The sequence below is a fragment of the Brachionichthys hirsutus genome, chromosome 18, assembly GCF_040956055.1.
Source record: "Brachionichthys hirsutus isolate HB-005 chromosome 18, CSIRO-AGI_Bhir_v1, whole genome shotgun sequence".
NCBI lineage: Eukaryota > Metazoa > Chordata > Actinopteri > Lophiiformes > Brachionichthyidae > Brachionichthys > Brachionichthys hirsutus.
In genome coordinates this window covers 1,269,560-1,292,672 of record NC_090914.1, presented here as the reverse complement: position 1 = coordinate 1,292,672, position 23,113 = coordinate 1,269,560, and the positions used below count along the sequence as shown (strand labels likewise).

The following is a 23,113-nucleotide window of genomic DNA, read 5'->3' as shown; positions in this document are numbered from 1 at the left end:
TTTGAAGAATTGTTCTTGCGTTGCATTGCCGGTGGTGCGAGGCCCTGTGTTGCCGCAGAGATTGCCAGTTTCAACGCAGCATGCAGATGTGTAGCCGTCAGTGACAGTTTGCATCCATCTAATGCTGCCGTTGCAATTTTCTCCTTAAATCAGCCCTTTTGTGTTAGTGTCAGACAGTGTTCTCTTTTCTTTTCGTTTTTTTTTTGTCTTTCTTTTCAACCCATCCCCTTCACCCTCCCCATCTTCAGGCCAAATGGTGGGCGATCACACCCGTCTGGAGTTCCACAACATCGAAACGGGCATCATGACAGAGCGTCGATTCGTCTCCAGCATCCCGTCCAGCTTCATCGGCCATCTTCAGAGCCTAAAGTAACTATTCAAATAATAGTTTGAAATACTAACAATAAGACATTTTAACAAATCCACAGTCAATTGTCCCTTTAAACCATTAAATAATTGCCAGAAAAAGAAAAGAAATTGGGAAATTTTTTAAATTTAATTCGACCTTTATTTACCCATGTAAAGCTGATTGAGAACCAATTTTCATTTACAAAATAATGTATAAAGGAAACTTCTGACAAATGAAATGAAATGAAATTGATTTAATTATATTCTATACATGTGCTCTAATTTGTATTTTTTTTGCTAAATTACATTTTTTTTGCATGGAAAATGCAGATGCTTGTGTTGAGTTATGCTTGCTTGTTTTTTTGGGGGGGGGGGTGGGGGGGATCTAATTTAAAATCCCAAAACATCAAGTGTATCGGGCTATAAAGGGTTAAGTGCTGCGTCTGTGCTCTTTTGCTTTCTTAATTGAAGAGATTTTGCAGCACATTTACGGTTTGTTTCAGGGACTCTTTGGAGTATAAAGCAGCTAAATCACCATAAACTGTATTTCCATGAATAGATGGTGAAAATCAATAGCTCTCATTGTTGGTTGGACAGACATTGCGTCTTAAATGCGTGAAGTGAAATATTTAATGTCTTTGTAATATAACACATATAGCAGTAATACATTAGTCGGAGCATTTGCAGTTCTTCTGCACCAAATTAATTTCTAACGCCTGGTCTTTTCTCCTTCACAGATTTAATGGCATGTTATACATCGACCTGTGCAAGAATGGTGACATCGATTATTGCGAGTTGAACGCTCGGTTCGGGATTCGTTCCATCATCGCCGACCCGGTCACCTTTAAATCCAAGAGCAGCTACCTGAGCCTGGCCACGCTGCAGGCCTACGCGTCCATGCACCTCTTCTTCCAGTTCAAGACCACCTCGCCAGATGGCTTCATACTCTTCAACTCCGGAGACGGCAACGATTTCATAGCTGTAGAGATGGTCAAAGGGTAGGCTTAATTGAATAACCGAGTATCTGTCAAATTCTGCCCACAGCCTCACTGTTTTGACCGTTTTGACTCGCCGGCTCCCGTCTCATTGACTTTTTGCCACCCGTCTGCCATCACGGGCTCCAGTCATCAGTTTGTTCAGGAAGTATCCAGCAGAAGATGTTCAGCAACAATACTCGGGTAGTCTCGGGTAGTCTAGGCAATGTTTAGTTGGCACTAAGGGGCCCAAAGTGTGCCGAGAACTTATCCCCCACACCACCAGTAGCCTGAACAGTTGATGCGAAGCAAGGTGCATTCCTGCTTTCATGTTGATGAGGCCATTTTCTGACCCCACCAGTAAAATGTTGCGGCAGAGGAACCCAGATCCGTCTGCGACAGCCTGAAGTCGGCCAGTTATTGTATGGTCACCGATTAATTCCGCCGATGGTTCTATAGTCTTTGCACTCCAAACTAATAAAGGGCGATTATCAATTTCCACGGGATATATTTAAAATGTTTCTTTTTTTATACCTGCCAATAAAGATACGTTGAAAATAAACAGAAGTAAACAGAGAAATTGTTTGAATAGCTTTTGGAATTTCGAAGAATGTCCCAGAATTCCAAGAACTGGGAGAATTGGCACAAAGTCATGGCAGACTGCCTGGACGGAGTCACATGTCGCGCGTTTAGGTCATCGGATTTCAGGCTGGAAGCAGCATAAAGATAAAGTCAGCATCATTTACGGGCTCCTAACTTTTTTCATGCAGATACATTCATTACGTTTTTGACCTGGGAAACGGGCCCAACCTCATCAAAGGCAAAAGTTTAAAGGCGCTGAATGACAACCAGTGGCACAACGTGGCGATCACTCGAGACAACAGCAACACCCACACGCTGAAGGTCGACGCTACAGCCACAAGTCAGACGATCAACGGGGCCAAAAACCTGGACCTGAAAGGTAGGAAAAAGACGCGTCAGCTTCTACGGGGTCCATTTCATGAATTCAATTTGTTTCCAGTATGTTTAACTGGTTGGGAAGAAAATGTCATTTTTAAAATATCATTTAACATGTTTGCATTAACTCCTAATTGTCCTACAGCTGTGAGTATAATGTTGTGGTTATCATTAGATCTATAACTAACCCTAACCCTCAATTCACTGCAGTTTTAATTGATAATTAAAATGTAAATTACTTTCTTTGACATAGATATATATATATATACACACACACACACACACACACAAACTTCTGGCTTCCAGGGCCGTTCGGCATCAGTGGACCCGACCGGTCTGGATCTTGGAGTCCCACAGGATCTTGGCTCGATTGTTCTCGACCACATTTGCAGGCGTCCGCCGAAGTGCAAAAGATGAAATGTTAGATACGGAATCATTGAGTACATTTTGGGCTACATTGCACTTAAAAAAGCTCCTCGACATCGATGCCACCCGGAGGATGACTGGTGAATGCAGGTCTCTGCAGCCTGTCACTGTGCCTCTGTGCCTCAGGTGACCTGTTCATCGCTGGCCTGGGCCCAGGCATGTATGGCAGTCTACCCAAGCTGGTGGCTTCCAGAGAAGGCTTCCAGGGCTGTTTGGCATCAGTGGACCTGAACGGCCGCCTGCCGGACCTCCTCAGCGACGCCTTGTTCCGCAGCGGGCAGATTGAACGTGGATGCGAAGGTACACCGTCGCCTGATTTAGACTACTACAATACAAACATCAGGTCCAACGGCAGTTCCGGGAGCCCTTTCTTCCTGCTTAATGCTAACGGTAGCTCCTCCAGCCTGCATCCACACGGACATCCCTTTATCCTATTAACTGTACTCTTTGCCTCACTGACCCACAGCTAGAGTCAGGCCAAACGTCAGACAACGGTTCACAGCGCCGCCGCCTGTTATCGGCCATATTGGTCGCCCGCTGACATTCCCGTCACAATCATTAGAACACTTTTTACCAGTGCGGTGAACAGAAACACTGCCAGGGGCTCCATTTTCATCCCCTATGCTTTTTTTCCTTTTTTTTTTTTTTACAGTTGTGTTGTTGTTTTGATTTATTCTTTTATTTATTCATGTTATTGTTAATTTGATTACACAGAGATGGCCGCAAGGATTTGCCTTGATTGAACCTTCGCTAAGCCCCGCCCTCTTAGTTTCTGATCAGGCTTCTCTAGATTTGCATATTGCTGTCTTAATAATTGTAACCTTTGACCAACAAAACAAACATCCTTGTCTTGTGTTTTTTTTTTGGTCCAACCAGTGCGGCTTATTAAAGCACAAAAATATGTCAGTCAGCACTGAAAGAAAAAAACGATGGAACGTAATAAAAACTGCTGGCTGTGTGCTTTGTTTAAAAAGCTAAGGGGTCCTGCTTACATGAGCAGGGGTGGGGCATTAACTAAAAAAGATATTCCTCTGTAAATGTGGGCGTATTCCACCTGATCCTGACATCATTGCAGTATAGCCACATGCCAGTTTTGCTCAATGTTTATTGTTTTTACTTTTATTTCTTTAATTGCTTATGCTGATGAAGCATTTTGCACAACCATGCAAATGTTTCCATTTCTCCGTGCAAGGTATCGCGCGCTTTTCTGGTTGGATTGTCCTCCTGTTACGGTTCTGGGCCAGTTTCCACAACCTGCTATTGTTTGCATGGTAATCATTTTCCGTACTGCTGTTTTTCGTGTGTGTGTTTTTTATGCTGCCATGTCATTCAGAACATTCAGTGTACTCTATGTTGTTGTTTCATTTGTACAAAAACAGATCTTTCCGTGTACTCTATGACCTTGATAACAATGTGATGTATTTAATGAATGTATTACAAGGGAGTTTGAGTTTGTTACTTTATTTTTCAAAATAAATTGTCATCAATCACACTTTGTTGATCTTGTCCATGTCTCATTTTGTGCTTTTTTCTTTATTTTTGTGTGTGTGTTATTGTAAATATATGCATTTCATTGCAAGTTTTCATTGCATAAAACTCATTTGTGTTTCTCTGGACAGTAAGCCCCCCCCATATAACACTGATGAGTTTGAGTTTATAATACACCACCACTAGATGGGGATACTGCACTGCTGTCAATGATAACACCAGCATCAGGCGGAGGAGCAGGGACATTCACTGCTGTTGCAATGCATCAAGTCATGAGTCAGTGGAGCCGCTGTGATAAATGCAGGACGTTGCGCTGTAAGTCAATGTAAGGCCCACGAGCACGTCCCCTCCTGCTTGTCTTTGGTTGACTTGGTCCAGAAGGGCTCCTTTTTCAGAGCAAAGCATCAGCTTCCAGGTAAGTCTCCACTTAACTGCCACTCCCTGTGTCACCACACAGAAAAAGAAAGAATTAGTGTTGAAGCATATCGTAACAACATAAATAAATAAATACAGCTTCACACAACCAAAACTAAAATGATTGTCTTTTTCCAAAAGTAAAAGTTACTTTGATGATTTGAAACTTTTATGCACGAGAAGCATGTGAAAACAAATCTGTAAGCGGTGAATATGAGAATATTTTTGCTTGAGCCTTTTACTGACGACCTAACCTCCGCTCGGCTTGAATTAAACGCAGTTCCTTGTGTGTTTGTCTGGGTGGATGTCTCGCCGTGCTTGTGGGGATGGCTGGACGTTGACAGGTCCCAGCACCACATGTCAGGAGGACTCGTGTGCAAACATGGGTGTGTGCATCCAGCAGTGGGAGAACTACACCTGCGACTGCTCCATGACGTCTTACACCGGCACGCAGTGCAATGACCGTGAGTACTATCTAATACTGCACATGTACATCAGGAGCACTGCTCATCGGTGCGTCGGGGCTCCAGACTAACTTTTACACTGGTTGCACTGGAGTGATCAAATGTATAACTCGAAAAGCACTCAGAGGGCACAGACCTCCGCCAAGCAGTTCATTCCCCTCGTAACTGGATCTGCACCGTCCACATGGTGATCTGGATCAGCACCAAAAGGGTTCTAGATTGTTCTTGGTATCTTTATACGCCAACCATGAAAAGTCAACGTGAAGCAGAGTTGATTTTTGAATCCATAAATTGGTTTCAATGTTAAAATGCAATATTTTTTTCCTGCCGTCATTCTGGATCCAATCCGGGCGAAATTCTGTGGTGAGATAGAGACCCCCACCCTACATGACGGATGTGTCATAAACATCGGTCAATAATCAACCGAGATATTGAGTAAGTGATCCATAATCCAGGATCTGTCATCAACGGTAAAGAATACACTGCTATTTCCCCAACTTTCGCTGCTCTGATCTCTTGAGCGGCCTCTGGGCAGTAAGCCGATGGCGTGAAGGAGTGATGCCGATGAAGCTGGATTTCTCTGGGAGTCGGAGCTCATGTTCATCATGAGTTTGTCACAGAGCTTATGATGAGGAGCCTGACCAAGAGATAAAGCGGTGCAATAAGAGGGTGAACGACCTCCCGCCATCGACCAGCAGCGGCTGAAAAATGGATTTGAATATGGCACGGAAAACACTGCAGGCTGTCTCCGCTGTGGGAGCACCCCCCCCTCCCCCAACCCTTGTGGGACTGGACCCAAGTCATTTGTCATTTTGCACTGGCTCTAAATAGATAGAACAGATTCATCATGGGAAGAGAGGAACTACCCTGTAAAAATATATGGCCCGGTTGATTGAGACGGTTCTTCTGTTTATTATTTATTATTGCACTCATTGTCGTCTCCATCACGGCGTTGGTGTGTTGTAAGTACATGCGCGTGTTTTGTGGTTTGGAGGGTATTTCCGGGATGTTCCGGGGCTCTCTACTGGCAGCTCTGCTTCCCCAATGTCACTCCTTCAAACTTTAACTTTGGCTTATTCATTTGAATTTGTCAGATAAAGAGTCTGGGCTGTGACATGACGGTTTCATTTTGTGAACATTATGTTAGAATGTGTGTGTGTGTGTGTGTGTGTAGTTTGAGGATCTACATCTGGTCACCATCTGGTCACAAGTGAGCAGTCTGGCAGCCAATCAGAGCAATCGGCGCTATGATAAAAAGTCCATTTTCCCCTTCACTGATCTTTATATCTGTCCTGCTATGTGCTGGATCATTCTTATCGATCCTTCACCCCCCCCCAACCCCCTACCATTAGTGGAGAGTGCACGCCGTAAAAGTCTTTATGCACAGACACCTCAACGTTAGCCCCGTCCTAGCTTTCCATCCACCGCTGCTGTTTGTGATGAGTCTCATTGAGACCGGATGGAAGTCGTTTGGAAAGGTACAGGAGATAGAGCTTACTGTAATTATACAGTTCCTTTAACCCCCCCTCCTGTGGGTGGTGCAGATAGGTGGGGGTTAGGATTTGTCTCAGTGCCATACAAGACAGGAATGAGCTGTGGATGATGACGATGTGTTTGCTGACCTTCATCTTGACCTTCTGCCTTGGCTGTTTGTGTAAGTTCTGCACCTTATTGCGCTGCCTTGCATAAATCAGGTAAAAACGCAGGAGAGCAAGGAATAAAAAGTGGTGGCTGTGAGGCAGGGGGGGGGCAGCAGAAGCTTCTGTTCTTCTGTCGATGGTGGGAAAAGCAGCCGTACATCATGCTGGACAGGTCATTTGAACAGGGCAATGCTGCAACTGAGTGTTCCTGAGATTAGAGAGGCTAATAATTTCTGAGCGCCATGCTTTATGGTAATGTGACAGGCCTCGCTGTATATTTCTGCTGAGGCGCCGGCTTTGTGATGCTTAATTTCACTTTAATGGAACTGTTGTGTTCGTATCTGCAGCCGCCTCAGAGATTTAGGCTGGCCCTGAATTAACTCGTTTTTATAGCGGAGGACGTCCTCCGATTATTTTCTCACAAGGGCGTTCTCAACAAACTAACTCTCTCAAGATGTCAAACGGGTTTTGACGGTGAAACATCCCAGCTTTCTCCGTCACTTGCTGAGTTTTCCTGGATGGTTAAAAGAGAAATTCTTTCCTTTTTTTGGGATGTTTGACTTTAAAGTTGCTTGTTTTTTTGGCCTCTTGCGCCTCCCATGAGGCAAAAATGCTGCAGCAATGGTTTGAGGAACACATTGAGTTTCAAGTGTTGACTCTGCCTCCAAATTACATGCCTCAACGAATCAGAGCCGCTTTGTGACCAAAAGTGGATGTACATGATATTTAGCAGGTGGTTTAATGCTATGGCTGAGCGGCATAATGTTCCATAATCTAGCATGTAGCTATTGACTATTGTCCCTACAACAAGGATGAACTCGACAGAAAGCGTACAACGTTACGTCTGATTTATTTCGTCTCTGTTTTCTGGACTTCTGCTGCCTCATTGTTTTGAAACAGAGACGTTTGCTTCATTCCTACGTTACCTGTGTCGGGAGCGTGGATAGGATTTAGACTTCAGAGTGAGGGATTTGCTCGGTTAATATCTGAAGGACGATCAGCTGTCTCAAAATGTTCTGTCCCTTTCCCGTGCCTCCTTACCTTGTCTCCTTAAATTACACCCTAGATCTGGATGAGGACGCGCTGTCCTTTGCTGACGTGTCCTCACTCTTTTGCTCTTTCTTATCATTTTCTTACAATATTTGCATGGGGTTGGCTATTTCTCTGTAGCTGCATCTTTCCACTGCCTTTGCAGACTGCCCCCCCCTCTCTCTCTCTCTCTCTCTTTCTCTCTCTCTGACAGCTCTGGGATCCAGTCCATTGCTGTTGTCTTCAGTTTAAGTGCATGCTGCAGAATGTTGTGCAGATCAAAGGGACCAGGGGCCGACTCCAGACAAGGACTTTTACTCCTCATCAACATGCTCTGATTCTAATGGATTCCTCTAAAGTCTCCAAGAAGATAATTTGCTAATTAAAACCAACTGGACCATGCTGAAGTTGACAGAACAAGGCCTGCTGGATATACAATGCTCTTTTGTGGCTTCTCTGGTACCGAGTTACTCTTCAAATTTCGCAGGCCGTATTCCGCCTTTGTAAAGTCTGTCTTTGTCAGATTGCCTGCAGACGGCTTGGTAAGAGTGAAACCCGAGGCGGACAGACAAAGAGAGAGCGAGTGTCGCACATGGGAAGTAGCTCCGGGAGCTGCCGAATGGATCCACAAGCTGAGCGCCCGACTCGTTCTTAGAGGATGACGGACGTGTCTGTCCCTCCTGACTCTTCCTGCTGACAAGGTGGCACAAGTGTGCGTTCAAGGATTGTGAATAGAGATAAGTTTCACTGAAAACTTCTCGTCTTTTTGTGGCGGTTGATTAATTTCAACCCACTGAGCAGCAAAGTGTCCAGACATTTTGCAAAGTGACAGAGCGGTGGTCTTTGGTATTATGGAGTTTTCTCAATCATGATACTGATTTTCTGTCGATCGGGCCGTGGTGTTGTGGCTCTGCTTAAATCCCGTTTCCTTCCATCATGCGCCCCGTGGGCGCCACACCTTTATGGGGTTCCGTCAGAGGGTGGTCCTGCCGAGCCCCTTGTCTTTTTGCCCTCTACTGGGCTGCCTGGATGGGATGGCTGATCCTGGGATGCTTCGCTTCACCTCCATCAGGGAAGTTGTTTGACTCTGCGACCCTAAACAAAGCACAGGTGACAGCAGCATCAAACGCTCCCAAGGAGCAGCACCACCTGCATAGGACAAGGCAGCAGTCCCCTCCCCCCAGCTCCGTATCCCAGTCTCCAGCATCACTGAAGGGCGGTCATGGTGAGTGGTGTGCAGCACCTGCCCCATTTGTACCAGTGTAATCAGTCAGGGGTTTAAAAAGCTACATATTGCTGCAAGTGTGTATGTGTGCGTACTAAATACTGCATTAAATAAAATATTTTAAAAAAATCAGTACTGCTCATTCCTTTGTTGAAAATTAAAACATGGAAGTTTGGTTTCATAGTCGGTCACAGGGTTTCAAAATATATCAATTGGACACCATTGTGATTGATTGTAGAAATGTTTTGCCTGTAAATCGTTTTGTGTGTTTTTCATCACTTTTATTTGGCGCATATGTAGCAAATGTCTTGTGTAGTACTTTCATCCAGCTGATAACTATTCTATCCAGACAGAGGCATGCATGCTCGAGTTAAATGAAATGAATGCTGCACATTTGTGTTCCCTGACCCCCCCCCCCCCCTGTTTGCTGCTGTCTCCGATAAACGAGCTCTTTGGTGATTGCAGTGGGAAACCTTCCGATTCTCATTGTGACGTGATTATTGCAACCATAATTATTTTCCAGGCAAGAACTTTCCCCTTCCATTTGGAATGGCCAGGTTTTTTCTGTACATGATGTGTAAGATTAATACATAATTCTATCTTTACAATGTATTCATGGCAAAGCATGATTGGACGACTGACTCAGAGTGCGAGAAAGAGGCAACATATTCAGATTAATGAAAAAAACCGAAATGTTCCATCCGTTTTTAAAGACAAGCTGCATCCATTGATCTCTCCAAACAATAATAAATATACGATGTGCTGGCGACGCGTCCGGGGTGCCCCCCGCCTCTCGCCCATAGCAAGCTGGGACAGGCTCCAGAAAGTCCCGTGACGCGCAGAGCGGGACAAAAAAAGGTCAAAAATGAATGAAGTTCAGAAAATGTACTCATGAAATAGGTATTTGTGCTAATACCTGTAATTAAACACTTAACCTTTAGTGTGAACGGCATTCTCCAACTACATCTGAGATATTACTTTTGTCGGGGGCCTAGAAACGGTTGTAAACTGTCATGAACACTTGTGCTAATAGCGAAACAGCAACACGGCCGGAATGCTTTACTGCAGTTTTGTTACAAACAGGTTGTAGGTTTAGTTTTTTAGTCCCCCGTTGGGATTGAGCAGCTCCTAATATCCGCTCGGAATCAGGGAGTAACGGAGAATTTGACTCCTTCCTGACCTTTTCGTTCACGCGTCTTTTCCTTGCTCTGTTCAGCCGGGACAACGTACATCTTTGGCAAAGGAGGAGGCCTCATCACCTTCAGGTGGCCAGCCAATGAGAGGCCCAGCACCAGGACGGACCGGCTGACTGTGGGCTTCAGCACATCCCTCAAAGATGGCATCCTGGTGAGGATTGACAGCGCACCTGGACTGGGTGACTACCTGATGCTGCACATAGTAAGTTCTCACACACTTTGCATGCTTTTATGTTGCTGCTTTCCACAGCTACCAGAACTTGACGGTGCACACAATGGCTTGTGTGGCTGAAGTTCGCAGGCTCTGCCCGACTTTGGCAAGGCCGACTTGGTGAAGCTTCTGCTGATTGTGGACAGGTGGAGATAATATATGGATAAAATAAATGTAGGGCAATAATTTTGGGTGTAAATCATAATATAGGGAGACTGAGATGCTTGGTGGAGGTTTGTGCTCATTGATTGCTTTTATAGTTACTTTTATTTATTATGTGTGATTATCACATAATCACCCTTGACTATAAAATTTGTTTTACATGTTGTACTCATGTTTTAAGATAATCATCTTTCAATCAGAGTGATGTTAATGATTACTACTGTTTTATTTAATAAGGTAAAGTATTTACTTAAAGATAACGCTCTTTTCAATGTCTTTACTGCTCATATGCCGAAGTCCTGTCCATCACAGCAAGACACAGGCGCAGCTCAAACACTGTAGTCCTTATTGAGTAAAACATAATATGTTTCATTGTCATTATTAAACAAGATGCTCTAAAGAACACATTGTTCTAACTGTCCTTTCAGCAACAAGGTAAAATTGGAGTGACCTTTAACATCGGGACGGTGGACATCAGCGTGGAGGAGAGCAGCACTCCGGTGAATGATGGGAAGTACCATGTCGTCCGCTTCACCAGAAACGGCGGCAATGCTACGCTGCAGGTGGACAACTGGTCCATCAATGAGCACTTCCCAACAGGTGAGCCGCTGAGCGGATCCAGAGCTAATTAGCTGCGCCACGGAGTTCGTGTTTTTGCCAGCGTTTATCCGTCTGTCTGTCTGTTAGCAGCATGACTCAAAACACTGCAGACAGATCTTGATGAGGTTTTCAGGAATTGTTGGGAATGTTTCCAGGAACAGGTGATTACATTTTGGTGATGATCCAGAAGAGATCCTGGATTCCAGATCTCCAGGATTAGTCAATAATACTATTCTCTTCTACTTACTGCTTTGCAAAGCATGACAACATTTTTGGAATTGGATTTGTGTAGCATGCGCTATGCTCGGTAGCAAGCTATGTTGAGGCGGAGTGAGGAGGATAAAATGAAGATTCCACAGGTGTTTTGTTTATTGTATAAAAACCAATAATGTGAATGAGCGTTCTGCTGCATGTAAAACCAGTTCAATGAAAATGTAAATGAGATAAAACAATTTAAACACATTGTAAATGTTGAAAACTAAGTGGTGGCATGATGCTGATGATCAATAAATGTCTTTATAAATGTCTTCTTAAACTTTAAAGGGAATAGCGACATTGAACGCTATCAAATGGCCAATAAGAAAATTCCTTTCAAATACGCCAGACCAGTAGAAGAATGGCTGCAAGAGAAAGGTAAATCCAGATGTTGGTAAATGTTTCTATGATTGTGTGTGTTCGACCAGCTGCATATCCCACAAAGATGATGTCATCACTATGTCTAGTTAAAAGATCGATGGATGTGAAACTATTTCAAAATGTTTATTTGTCATCTGGCAGACTGTTTAAAGCTTTCGCCAGAAGTTACTTTCCATTTCTATCGGTTAAACCTGTAAGGTCATGAAACGATGCATGCAGCTGTGCGTGGAACCGTGACTTTGTGAACTAAAAACGATAAACATTAGGGGTGTAACGGTACGCTAAAATGTCATTTCGGTTCGGTTTCTTGAGGTGTTCGGTTCGTTTAATTTTTGGTACAAAAAAGGCAGGAAAAGATTTAAAGTTAAATTTTAACTTTAAATTATTTTATTTGAAAAAAGACAAACAATAGAATCTGTGGGATAGCTCGAAAAATGGTCTTAACATGAAAATAAGCTTGTGTCCAACGTCTCATCTGTTGTATGTTATTTATTGAAATAAATTGCAAAGATATTCCAGGAATGAGGGGGAATTATTATTTTGAGAATGGAAATGATAATTTATGTATATATTTTTTGTGCACACCATCACATCTATTTGGTATAGGAATTTGTTTAGTTCCTTCTAGGGAAGTCATTTTCATGCACCAAATGATTTCAGGAAGGATCCAAAATAAATTCCCGGTCAAGCGGTTAGGTCACAATTTAGGCATTCACTATGCTGGTCATTTCACCCACCAAAAGAACAAGGCCCATTGTCTCGATGGGAATGTGTTTAAACAGGTAATTCGTTCTGTTTGAAATATCTTGCGTTTGGATGTTTTCTCTAGGACGGCAGCTAACAATTTTCAACACCCAAGCAACAGTCGGAATTGGCGGTAGCGATCGCGGTCGACCTTTTCAGGGTCAACTCTCTGGCCTTTACTACAATGGCCTCAAGGTGTTGAACATGGCTGCTGAAGGCAACGCCAACGTCCAGATTAACGGCAGCGTGCGGCTGGTGGGCGACGTGCCCAGCGGGGCAGGCTCAGCCAGGTCGACTGCCGTGCCTGAGATGTCCACTACCTTCATCGAGACGACAACCATGATGTCCACCACGACCACACGGAAACACAGGTCCTCCTCAACCGTGCAGGTACGAAGGACTTTCACTTCATTCATTTCACAAACATGACAAGTTTCCATTTAGGACAAGCTAGTGTTTGCTTTCATGTTGGACGTGAACGACATGTGACCCAACAAGCAACCCCAGGCTCTTAGAATGTTCCTGTTTTGGAAAATGGGTCATATTATGCATTACCCTCGGAGGGGCATTTGGAGAGAATTATGGAGCCTTGCACGATTAGTTTTTTTGGGCAGGTTCAATTCATTTTAACAGAAATGTACGTGTAGCAGGGAAATGCCTGCAGGGCTTTTACCTTGGATTATGGCACAATGGATCAGAACATTCGATCTTGTGAGTGTAGCAATCAACTTTCATTTACACAGATCAAAACATACGGGGGGGCGGTGTCTCAGTGGGCGTTGCTGGTGCGTCACAGATTCTGACTCAGCCACCTTCGGACCTGGTTCTGACTCACATGTGATCATGTTAGCTTCAGGAAGGGTACATTAACTGAGCCAACACAAATAAAGAGGCAGGTGAATTGGAAGTAAAGCCAACACTTGAGTTTAGGTCTTTTGATCATATTCTTAGTTATCATTTAAAAGGTACAATCTTGTTTTAATGCTTACCTCCTTTTTTCCACCGTCTACCTTTTGAATCTTCGATATGGCTGCGACGCGTGACGACCGACATTTGACCCACGAAGCACACGTCGGATGACATCGTGTCGTCTGCAGAGTGTTCGAGTGACGACGAAGACCTGGAGGAGTGCGAAACTAGCCATGCAGGTGGGCTAGGTTAGTTTGCATTCGCTTGCTTTCTTCATGCTTTCGCTCATTTGCACCGGGGGGGGGGATCTAAGAATCCTCCAGAGCAGCGCGTCCCCCATGGTTAGACAATGTGTAACTTCATAAAACAGCCGCTGGAGCACAAACAGTGCGCCGAGCAAGCTGGACACAATCCGCCCATCGTGAGATTGTGCACTGAAAAGTTCAAATATGAACGGCAGCCACCGACAGATTTCGCTTCGCCGTGTGGCGGCTGTGACAGAGACAGTCATGAGCTACACTTGCACATGGGGTCCTCCAACGCAGTCAACATGGTTGCTAAGAGACATACAAATTCTGCCTGCTCACTGGCACATTTAGGATTAGCACATCATCGCAAATGTGCAAAATTTGAATGTTGGCGCACCATGTTCTCTGCACCGACGCTGCAGCACACATCGCACTGCCCATTGGTCCTGCCACTCACGGCTCCGCCCATTTTTTAAATTTATTTTGAAACCGCTTTACGCCTGTGTTTGTAAAACCTGCAGCCTGTCTGGACTACACTGATCCATTCTGACTTTCTGTTTTCATTTGTGTTTCTCCATTGTTCGAGACTTGCTTTGGAACATGCAATAGAGAACAGATAGCATTGAATTTCTGTGTCCGAGTTTTTATGTTTTTTAAATTTTGGGTCATTCTTCTGCTTCTAGATGTTCTTGTTATTCTGTCTTTTTTTTATATACATGTATTACCAGCTCTAAAATTCTAAACAGATTTGAACGAATTTGGGAATGTTAGCAACATTTTTTTTTGGACGGAATAACCCGAGTTTCCACGTAAATACAAAATTACCAAGGATGGAAGACTACTCCTTCGAATAAACGTTGTAGGCCCGCTACCAGTGGCACCATTAACTTTATTGGGAACCATGATGAGGGAACCGTGGTGGCGTCGTGGGGTGAATTGCGTCGGGTGGCGTTTGCTTCGTATCAAACATCAGATACTTTCTGGAGCTGGAGAATCCGCTGATAAGCTCCTCCCACCGTCATTCAGAACACACTCTCTCCCTCGTGAAGGTCATTCCCAAATTTTTTCAAAGCCATCCGAGAAAGGTTGTGGTGTAAATTCCGAGCGGTACCGTGTAGCCTGAGATTCATGGGGACTGTGAAGAAAGACGAAGGCAGGGCGCCAGTCATCCTCCCATCTAACCCGGCATCACGTTGACAGCGGCATGCTTTCATTTTAGTCTTTCCTTTTTTTTATTTTTTTTTCATTTTGTCATGGCAACATCATTCCTGTCTTTGCCGCCAGCTGTTCCCGCTCTCTTGTGTTTTGCCGTCATCGTGCGTGGCGTGGCGTGGTGTGGCGTGGTGTGGCGTTGGCGTGACGATCCGGTGGGTGATGGTCGCTTCCACATGTATTCCGGAATTCCGTTCAGCTTTAAGCGAAAGCGTCCATATTTCTGTTTTCAGACTGAGATGCCAAAGCAAAGCAAATCTTTTCCCACCATCAGTCCCCATTTCCGTTTTCCCAACTTCCTCCGCCGCCACGCGGACACGTTGTGGTGCAGATGGCGCAGAAAGATTTATTTTGCAGGAGGTTGTTTACACGTCTGTCGGCGGAAACGTTCTGAACCGACCTTTTCGTCTTCTCTGCACGCTTTGTAACACATACTTGACTCCACGTCACCATTCTGTGACTCACTCAGTTGCTTTGTCTGCATTTGTGCATCATTTGGAAGCCATTTTTGCAGCCGAAGCCAAATCGATGAATGTTCTTTAACCCTTTAATGTGGCTGTTCTCTGCCTGGAGAAGTCAGCGAGTGATTCTGTTCTCTGTTGTGTTCTCTCCTTTCAATTCATTTCATAAGATGGCAATTGAGAAATGTGCTTAAACTAACACTTGGAAGGTTTTTATATTTAACTCTTTCAGTGCCAGCCATTTTCATCTCAGATATATGCTTGTGCCCCAGTTTTTGCCCATTTTGGCCGATTTTCCAATCCCCACAAAATATTCTCTACTATGACTAAGCAAACACCAAACATATCAAACGAAAGATCAAAGTCTCTTCTTTCATTTTCCGTTCCGGAGTTATTCGCCCTTGAAGAGAGGCAGATTTCAATGTCAGGGTTGGCAGTGAATGTTTGGGTTATAAAAAACGTCTTTAGACATTATTGGCACTGAAAGCTTTAAGGATATTATTAGAAATTTGCTTTGCATAGTTCTAAAGTTATTAGCTAAAATTATAACCATCTCATCCCTCAATATAATTTTTTTATAAAGTCTCGGGATCTTGATCCGGATCATTCCAAAAATGTAGCAACCACTAGGATAAGCTATTTATGTGTAATCTTCTGAAATCGGATAAATAAATTGAACCAATCACGTAAGCCCTTTGGCGGAGGGAATACAGTTACCAGACTTATGTTGTAAAACGAAGCTGACGTTTCTGGTCCCGCTTCCATTAGCAGAGACACCACCAAGATGAGGTTCTTACCGTTGTTTGCTACAAACATTTGCCATCTTATGGAATTCCTCTGAGTTGATAATTTTGCCTACATGGAAAAAAAAACATGTTGGTTGAATTAAGCCGGACTATGAATCACACGGCAAAAGCCTGCACAGGTTAAAGCTGATATCCGTAAGGCTTCCGTAATAAAAGTCAGTAAATGTGTCTCCTTCTGCATGGTGGGTTTGGAACAGACAACCCCCCGTCTCCTCTGGTACGCGCTATCAATTAGTTTCCTCTGCTAGATGGTTATTTTTTTAGCCTTGCTAATGACCATTGTGAGGAAACAGCGCCCCCTCTAAATGCGCATTAATCAAGCGTCCCCACTCGCCCCGTGGCATCAAACACATGCTGGATAGCATCGCGTCGGGTTCGAGCGTCCCTCTGGCGGCTTACGTCTGATACCCGTCATAGTTCCAAACGTCCCGGCATCAGATTGTGTTTCCAATCATCACTTGTGGCAGCTCGAGTCCATTCATGTTCAGTCGGAACATGTTTTGGTGCGACTTCCTATTAAGGTTAGAAATTGACACGGTAATACTGTACATTGTGAATGCTTTAAGACTGCACACATCAGGCTTCCTCATTTGCACTTAACTGAGACAATCCATCCACCAGACTGGTGTTCCACATCAGGATGCTGTAAAGATGCTTGGCAGGTGCATCTAAACAAGGGGCTGGTTTAACCCTCATCATAGTACAGCTGAGCTGGTTTAACCCTCATTATAGTACAGGTGTATCTAAACAAGGGGCTGGTTTAACCCTCATCATAGTACAGGTGTATCTAAACAAGGGGCTGGTCTAACCCTCATCATAGTACAGGTGTGTCTAAACAATTAGCTGGTATAACCCTCATCATAGTACAGGTGGATGCATTGTCTCAATCAAGGGCAAATTGTTCACTGACACAAACGTAAAGAAATTTGTAACCCAGGAAAAATGGGAGCAAAACAAAACAAAATTGTTGATGAACATTTTTGTTAACTCCATACCCAAACTTATGATGCAGCACAAGCCTTCACCTACCGACAGCAGCAAAGCATTAACATTGGATCATGATGCTTTATAACTAGTTTAACTAGCTATAAAGAAGTGTATAACAAGTTAAGACATTCAAAAGGCGATTCTGTCATTCATTGTCTAATCTATAATGTTTTACAGCTGATAATAGATCATAAAGCACTATTTCTGTTTCAGTTCTGAATCCTGGAATACAGGAAACACTATGAGTGCACTACTACGTGCACTTTTAGGGGCGGCACTATTTGACGGGTACAGATGAGCTGCAGCTTTGACCTCTGTCTTTGGGGCACGACCTCCACCGCTGCACTGGGACCGCATGCTCAGTCTTATGGATATCAGCTATAATCTTATCTTTTCACGCTTTATCTCGCTTAGACCGCGAATAAATTGCAATTTACATATAGTACATGACCAAATGTTGTTAGTGTTGATGTTTTATTCCTCCTCCTACTCACTACTATCAGCTGAACCTGAACTGTGTCCCAATTGCATACTACATCTATTGTCACGCATTCGTCACGTGGGAATGAGGGGCGAGCATTCACACTAGAAAAGTGTTTCCAAAGCGGTTTGGCTTCATTTCATATTATTATTATTAGCCGTTTGGCGGCTTCTGTTTCGTAGTAAGGGATTGGGACACAGCGTCTCAAACGTTGGTCAGTCTGCTGTGTGGTGTCTTTTCTACTTTCCCTAAATGCAACTTACTTTCAGCATGCATTAACATCACGCAGTCGAACTAAGAACCCAAACGAGCCAGAACAAACCCATTCCTTGCCAGCATCGTCTCTCTCTCTCTCTGATGTACACCCGGACTGCACGGCTGCGTCGTGTTTAAGGGCCGATAGATCCGTCACCTGAGACAGGAGCCCGTCTTCTGTTCGAGTGTCTCTCTCTCTCTCTCTCTCGCTCTCTTAACGCTGTCTGTTTTCTATTGTGTGCATCTGGTTGCAGTGTGTGAAGATTTTTTTAATTGCTATGACCTTCCATGTTAAAAAAAAATTATTTGAGAGTTTTTGTTCACATTTCTTTTTTTCATTTTTCCAATCGATCTCTGACATTTGTGGTTTTGATTTACGTTTGGTTTGTATTTGTATTTTTTTTTTTTAATCAAATTGGATAATATTTAGATCACAGTGCAATGCATTTTTATTTATTTTTTTACATGATTTCTTGGATTTGGAACTACTTCAGTGACTAACTTGTGTGATTTATTTGAAAGAGAATGGTTTTGTGACAGTCATGGAATAAAAAAATAAAAATAAAAACACTTTTTTAATGCCTACTCCCACAAATTAGTATGTGAAGCAGTTCCGGATGCAGTTTTTCATATCTTCCATTTTTCAGATAAAAAAAATATATATATATTTTGACAATTACAAATTGATCTTTACTAAATAATATTTTGACAGTAAAAAAATTATTGCATGGCGAATAAGTTGCAGTTTAGGGTCTGTCAGACATGTCAGTGTTAGAGTTCTTCTGTTCTTTTCTGTAGATGGGCATGTATATTGCTCATTGTTTGTATATTCCCATCCCTTCCTTACAGCCAAAAGCTCTAACGCCGCCCGACCGCTTCGTACTGCCTTTACATGGACATGGCAACTGACTTACACTGTCACCCTCATCATCCTCATTTCCACTGTAGTATGTTCATAGGCCCCCAACCCTTCTTCACCTTCTCCCTTGTCTTTAGATACGTTAATATATAAAGGTCATCCATTCATTCTATGCTAAGGAACAACTTAAGCAAAAAAACTGTAACATGAATAGATTTTAGATACTATTGAAGTCTATTATTGCTCTGGAAAAAAAATGTAGATATATTCTTTTTGTAAAAAACAATTATTTATCAGGAAAAAAAAAGAAAACATGAAAAAAACAGAATTATGGTATTAATTTTTTACGTTGTGTGGTGTGGATGTATGTGTTGTTGCCTCCTTGTACCATCGTGATATAAGTAGAACACAATCTAAAATGGCTAAAAATGATCTTTAACGGTACCAAGTGGCTCTCCAACATTCTTACACAACCTTTCCTTTGTAAATTATTTTTCCATGCCTAAATCATGTGGGCAATATGTTGACGTAAGTACACTATTTATCGCTGTCTTTTAATTGTCATTGATGAGATGTAGTTTGTCAATAGTTTGTCTTGTGTACTTTACACTGGAGACAATGGTGGCTGGTGAATATTACATAATGGGTTTTACATGTTTATAATGCTGAAGAAAAAAAAAACTAATGACACGGCAATGTTAAAGGTAAATATTAAGGAGTCTAATGTGGATGTCTAGAACAGCAATAAAAATAAATGATTGCATTTTTAGAAATTGTAAATTTTCAAAATCACAATTGGTTTTGATATAGCATATAATGTTTCAGGGTTAAGTATATGTAGTTTGTGAGAAATGCGCTGGTAAAAAAAAAAATTTACAGGCAACTTTAAGATAAAGGTTTTTACTTTATGAGGATAAAAATGTGCAATTCTGAAAATTGTAAAAGGAAAAATATTTATTGAAGTTGCGAAATGTAGCAAAATGGCGACAGAAAATTTAATGTAATTTGTACCTTCTTAAAATTTAGCTTAGAAATGCAAGATGTTTTTTTCCAGCATTGAAAGAGATACAGTGGAACCTCAGTTCTCAGAACTTAATTTGTTCTGTAATAATGTTTGAAAACCAATTTGATTGAAAGCCCAAGCTACATTTCCCATAAGAAATAATGTAAACAAGATGAATCCGTTCCTTCGGACCAGATAAATGTCCTTCTCTTTAGCTCAATTTTCGTAAGAAAAGTCGAACTCGAAAGAAAGACAAGAAAACCATATTTATGAAAGGAGACATGTATTTGAACACAAAGTGATGCATGTACTACCCGTATGAAATATTCACCTCCAAAGTAACAATAAGATCCTAAAAATAACAACAATCTTAAATCTCACAAACCGCATCTCCCATAAAGCTGTGAACGTGAACTTCTTTACAAGAGTTTGACTGTTTGAAGCTCGTGCATGTTGTTATTGTGGTGAATAGTGAGTCAGGTATGATTTTCTACTCTGGAGTGTGTATCAAAGAGTCAGAAAGCAAAGTTTTGATGGCAGCAGTTACGTATATCAGTGATACCGCCACCTTTACTGACCACACACACACACATTCAAAACTGTGATTTACCATTATAATAAAGCTCCTGTGAAGTGGAAGCAGAAAGACCGTTATGAAATCATTATTTTTATTTCTCCTTATTAGTCCAGGAATGTTCTTTTCCTATCAGTACAGAAATGTTTATAGAGGGAAGTTTTTTTTTAATTATCAGTCCCTTGTATTTACAACAAAAAGTGATCAGTTTGAAAAACTAAGGAATTCCAGCTGAAAGTATAGATTGATTTGATTTCTGACTCATTGCTGCAAACCTGTGAAGTTTTTGTTTTTGTTTTGTTATATCCTGTTTATATTTAGCAGCTTATATATTATATCTATGGACATGAATTAGTGGTTGATCGAGCTAATAATAATAACAGCACTAATAATAATAGGCTTCCCCGCCCACATTTTTACACCATCGAATATGACCAATTTGAAATTTGTAAGCAACTCGATAATTATTTTTTACCATAAATCTAACGTGCACAATTTTATTTTGATCGCTGCGCCTTCAACTTGATCAAATTAACAGATGACAGTGGGCTTTTTCAGACAATGATCGGTCGACCGCTAATGCTAATGTTGCTGCATGTGTTGGTTCTTCTGTTCAGACGTAACTGATCTAGTGCTTGACTCAGGAAACATCCGTGCTGCCTACTAACTTGGCTACTTGTTTGTCTTCAACCCCAGGAGCTGAGTTAGTCATACCAGTATTTGAGGATCCATTAGCGCACCCTCCCTCGTAGCTCCTCGTGCACCCTTCATTACCACTCCCTCGACCCACCACCCACTCCTTACCATTACTGAGACCACCAAAGAGTCCCTGTCCAAGGCCACTGAGGCGGGGGTACCTTGCTTGTCGGACCGAGGCAGCGATGATTGTGATGATGATGGCTTGGTGATACCGGGGTATGGCTCTGGGGAAGCGTTCAAGTCTAAGCTGCCCCCTACCGATGATGAAGATTTTTACACGGCCTTCTCCTTGGTAACAGATACAACCTTGTCTACGTCAGGCTTTGAAGGTGGCTTCAAAGCTCACACACCCAAGACTTTTAGACAAAACAAACCTTCAATCTTCAGACGCGGTAGGGCTACCACTACCAACATACTGCTAACCGCCGACCAGAGCCGCACCACCGCCACCTCTGCCTCCACCGCAACCTTCCACAATGCTCCGGCCGAACAGCCGGCTGGCAAAATGAGTAACCGCGAGCTAAATCCCCAGCCCGACTTCGCGTTGCTTCCATTGCCCACATCCTTTGAGGTAGACAGCAACGAGCTGAGGGGCCCATTAATAACCTCCCCAATGTTCCATAATATACCCACAGCACTCCCCACAGAGCCGGGCATCAGGCGAGTCCCAGGGCCCTCGGAAGTGGTCCGTGAATCTAGCAGCACCACCGGGATGGTCATCGGAATAGTGGCGGCCGCCGCCCTGTGCATCCTCATCCTTCTGTACGCCATGTATAAGTACAGAAACAGGGATGAAGGCTCCTACCAGGTGGATGAGAGCAGGAACTACATAACCAACTCGGCCGTGCAAAGCAACGGCGCTGTCATGAAGGACAAGCAGCAGAGCTTGAAAGGCAGCAACAAGAAACAGAAAAATAAGGACAAGGAGTATTATGTGTAACCGCGAGACTTTCAAGAGCACGAAAGAGCGAAGAAAGAAACGCCGAGAGAACAGTTACTTCAGTTTCCTTGTGAGGCGCTATGACAAATGATGGTATAATGTGGAACTTGAATAGTCTTATACTGTGCTGAGTAGTCAAACTGATGATATGTACTGTAATATAAAGCACACTTACTATTGTAAGCATAACATCGAGGCTAAATAGCAACTTTAGAGATGCGACTCTTCTATCTGGTCAGAGACATTAACCGTATAGGAATATTTCACAGCTACATCATTCTCCTAAGTGACTTTAGAGCTATGTGATCCTTGGCATTGAACAAAGAAAAACAAAGAAATCTTTTTTTTGTTGGGTAAAATTCTTAATTACGAACAGTGGCTCATAATCTTCAACGTTTTCAACATGTAGTGCTTCGCAAGAGGGCGCCAGGCACAGCATCGTTATAGAATCCAAAAAAAGGACTCTTCTTGTATGGGAGTGCACCGACGTTTTATGGTTTATGCATAATACGAGTGTCGTGTCAAATTTATTTTTTGGTTTTCGACAGAAGAAACTAAAAAGTAGTGCGCAAAAGAGCTAGCTCTGGCATCTGGTTCACCACGGTTCTCATCGTCTGACAGCCAGATTGACTCACGTTAGGAAAAGGTGAGGCTGTTGCTCCTGGTAAAGCACAACTGATTGTAAAATGCACGTTATCCTCCAGTAAATTAAAGCAGAAAGTCCAGCATGGAGTTTTTAATCTGGACTCCATGATCTCTTTAATGTCAACAATTCTTCGTCATCATCATCAAATCAGGACTAAGCCCCTCTATTCTTTTCCAAAAATTCTACCAATGGCAAAAAATAAAAACATGTCTCTGAAAGAAATGTTCTATTATTAACGAACAGCCGATGGCGGCGTTGTCTTTTTTGCTGAACTGTAAGTCATTGCCTATTGTTCTCTTTTTCTATGGAGGTGTCAGGAAACAGATGCAGTACTACAACACTGTTAACAAATGTGCATACTGAAATAAATCAGATGTTTAAATTGTGAATTCTATCTACTGTCACAGTCAACTGTGTCAAAAAAAGTAAAAGAAAATAAATTTGTTTACATATTTTATTACATGCTAGCTGTTGTACTTTGTAGGTAGGAAATTGTACATATACCATGACAGTTGTAAT

At 42.7% G+C, this 23,113-nt stretch overlaps 1 protein-coding gene across 1 annotated transcript in view; it reads left to right on the top strand.

The window, feature by feature from the left end:
- The window catches only part of nrxn3a (neurexin 3a), a 63,853-nt gene extending 41,905 nt beyond the window's left edge, over positions 1-21,948 (top strand). The window contains 11 exon segments of the mRNA XM_068751992.1: positions 249-369; positions 1,086-1,346; positions 2,093-2,283; positions 2,832-3,005; positions 4,952-5,071; positions 10,182-10,363; positions 10,963-11,134; positions 11,678-11,767; positions 12,600-12,904; positions 13,581-13,698; positions 21,638-21,948. Of these exon segments, the coding sequence (XP_068608093.1) occupies positions 249-369; positions 1,086-1,346; positions 2,093-2,283; positions 2,832-3,005; positions 4,952-5,071; positions 10,182-10,363; positions 10,963-11,134; positions 11,678-11,767; positions 12,600-12,904; positions 13,581-13,698; positions 21,638-21,948 (2,045 nt within the window).
- The last annotated feature ends 1,165 nt before the right edge of the window (positions 21,949-23,113 follow it).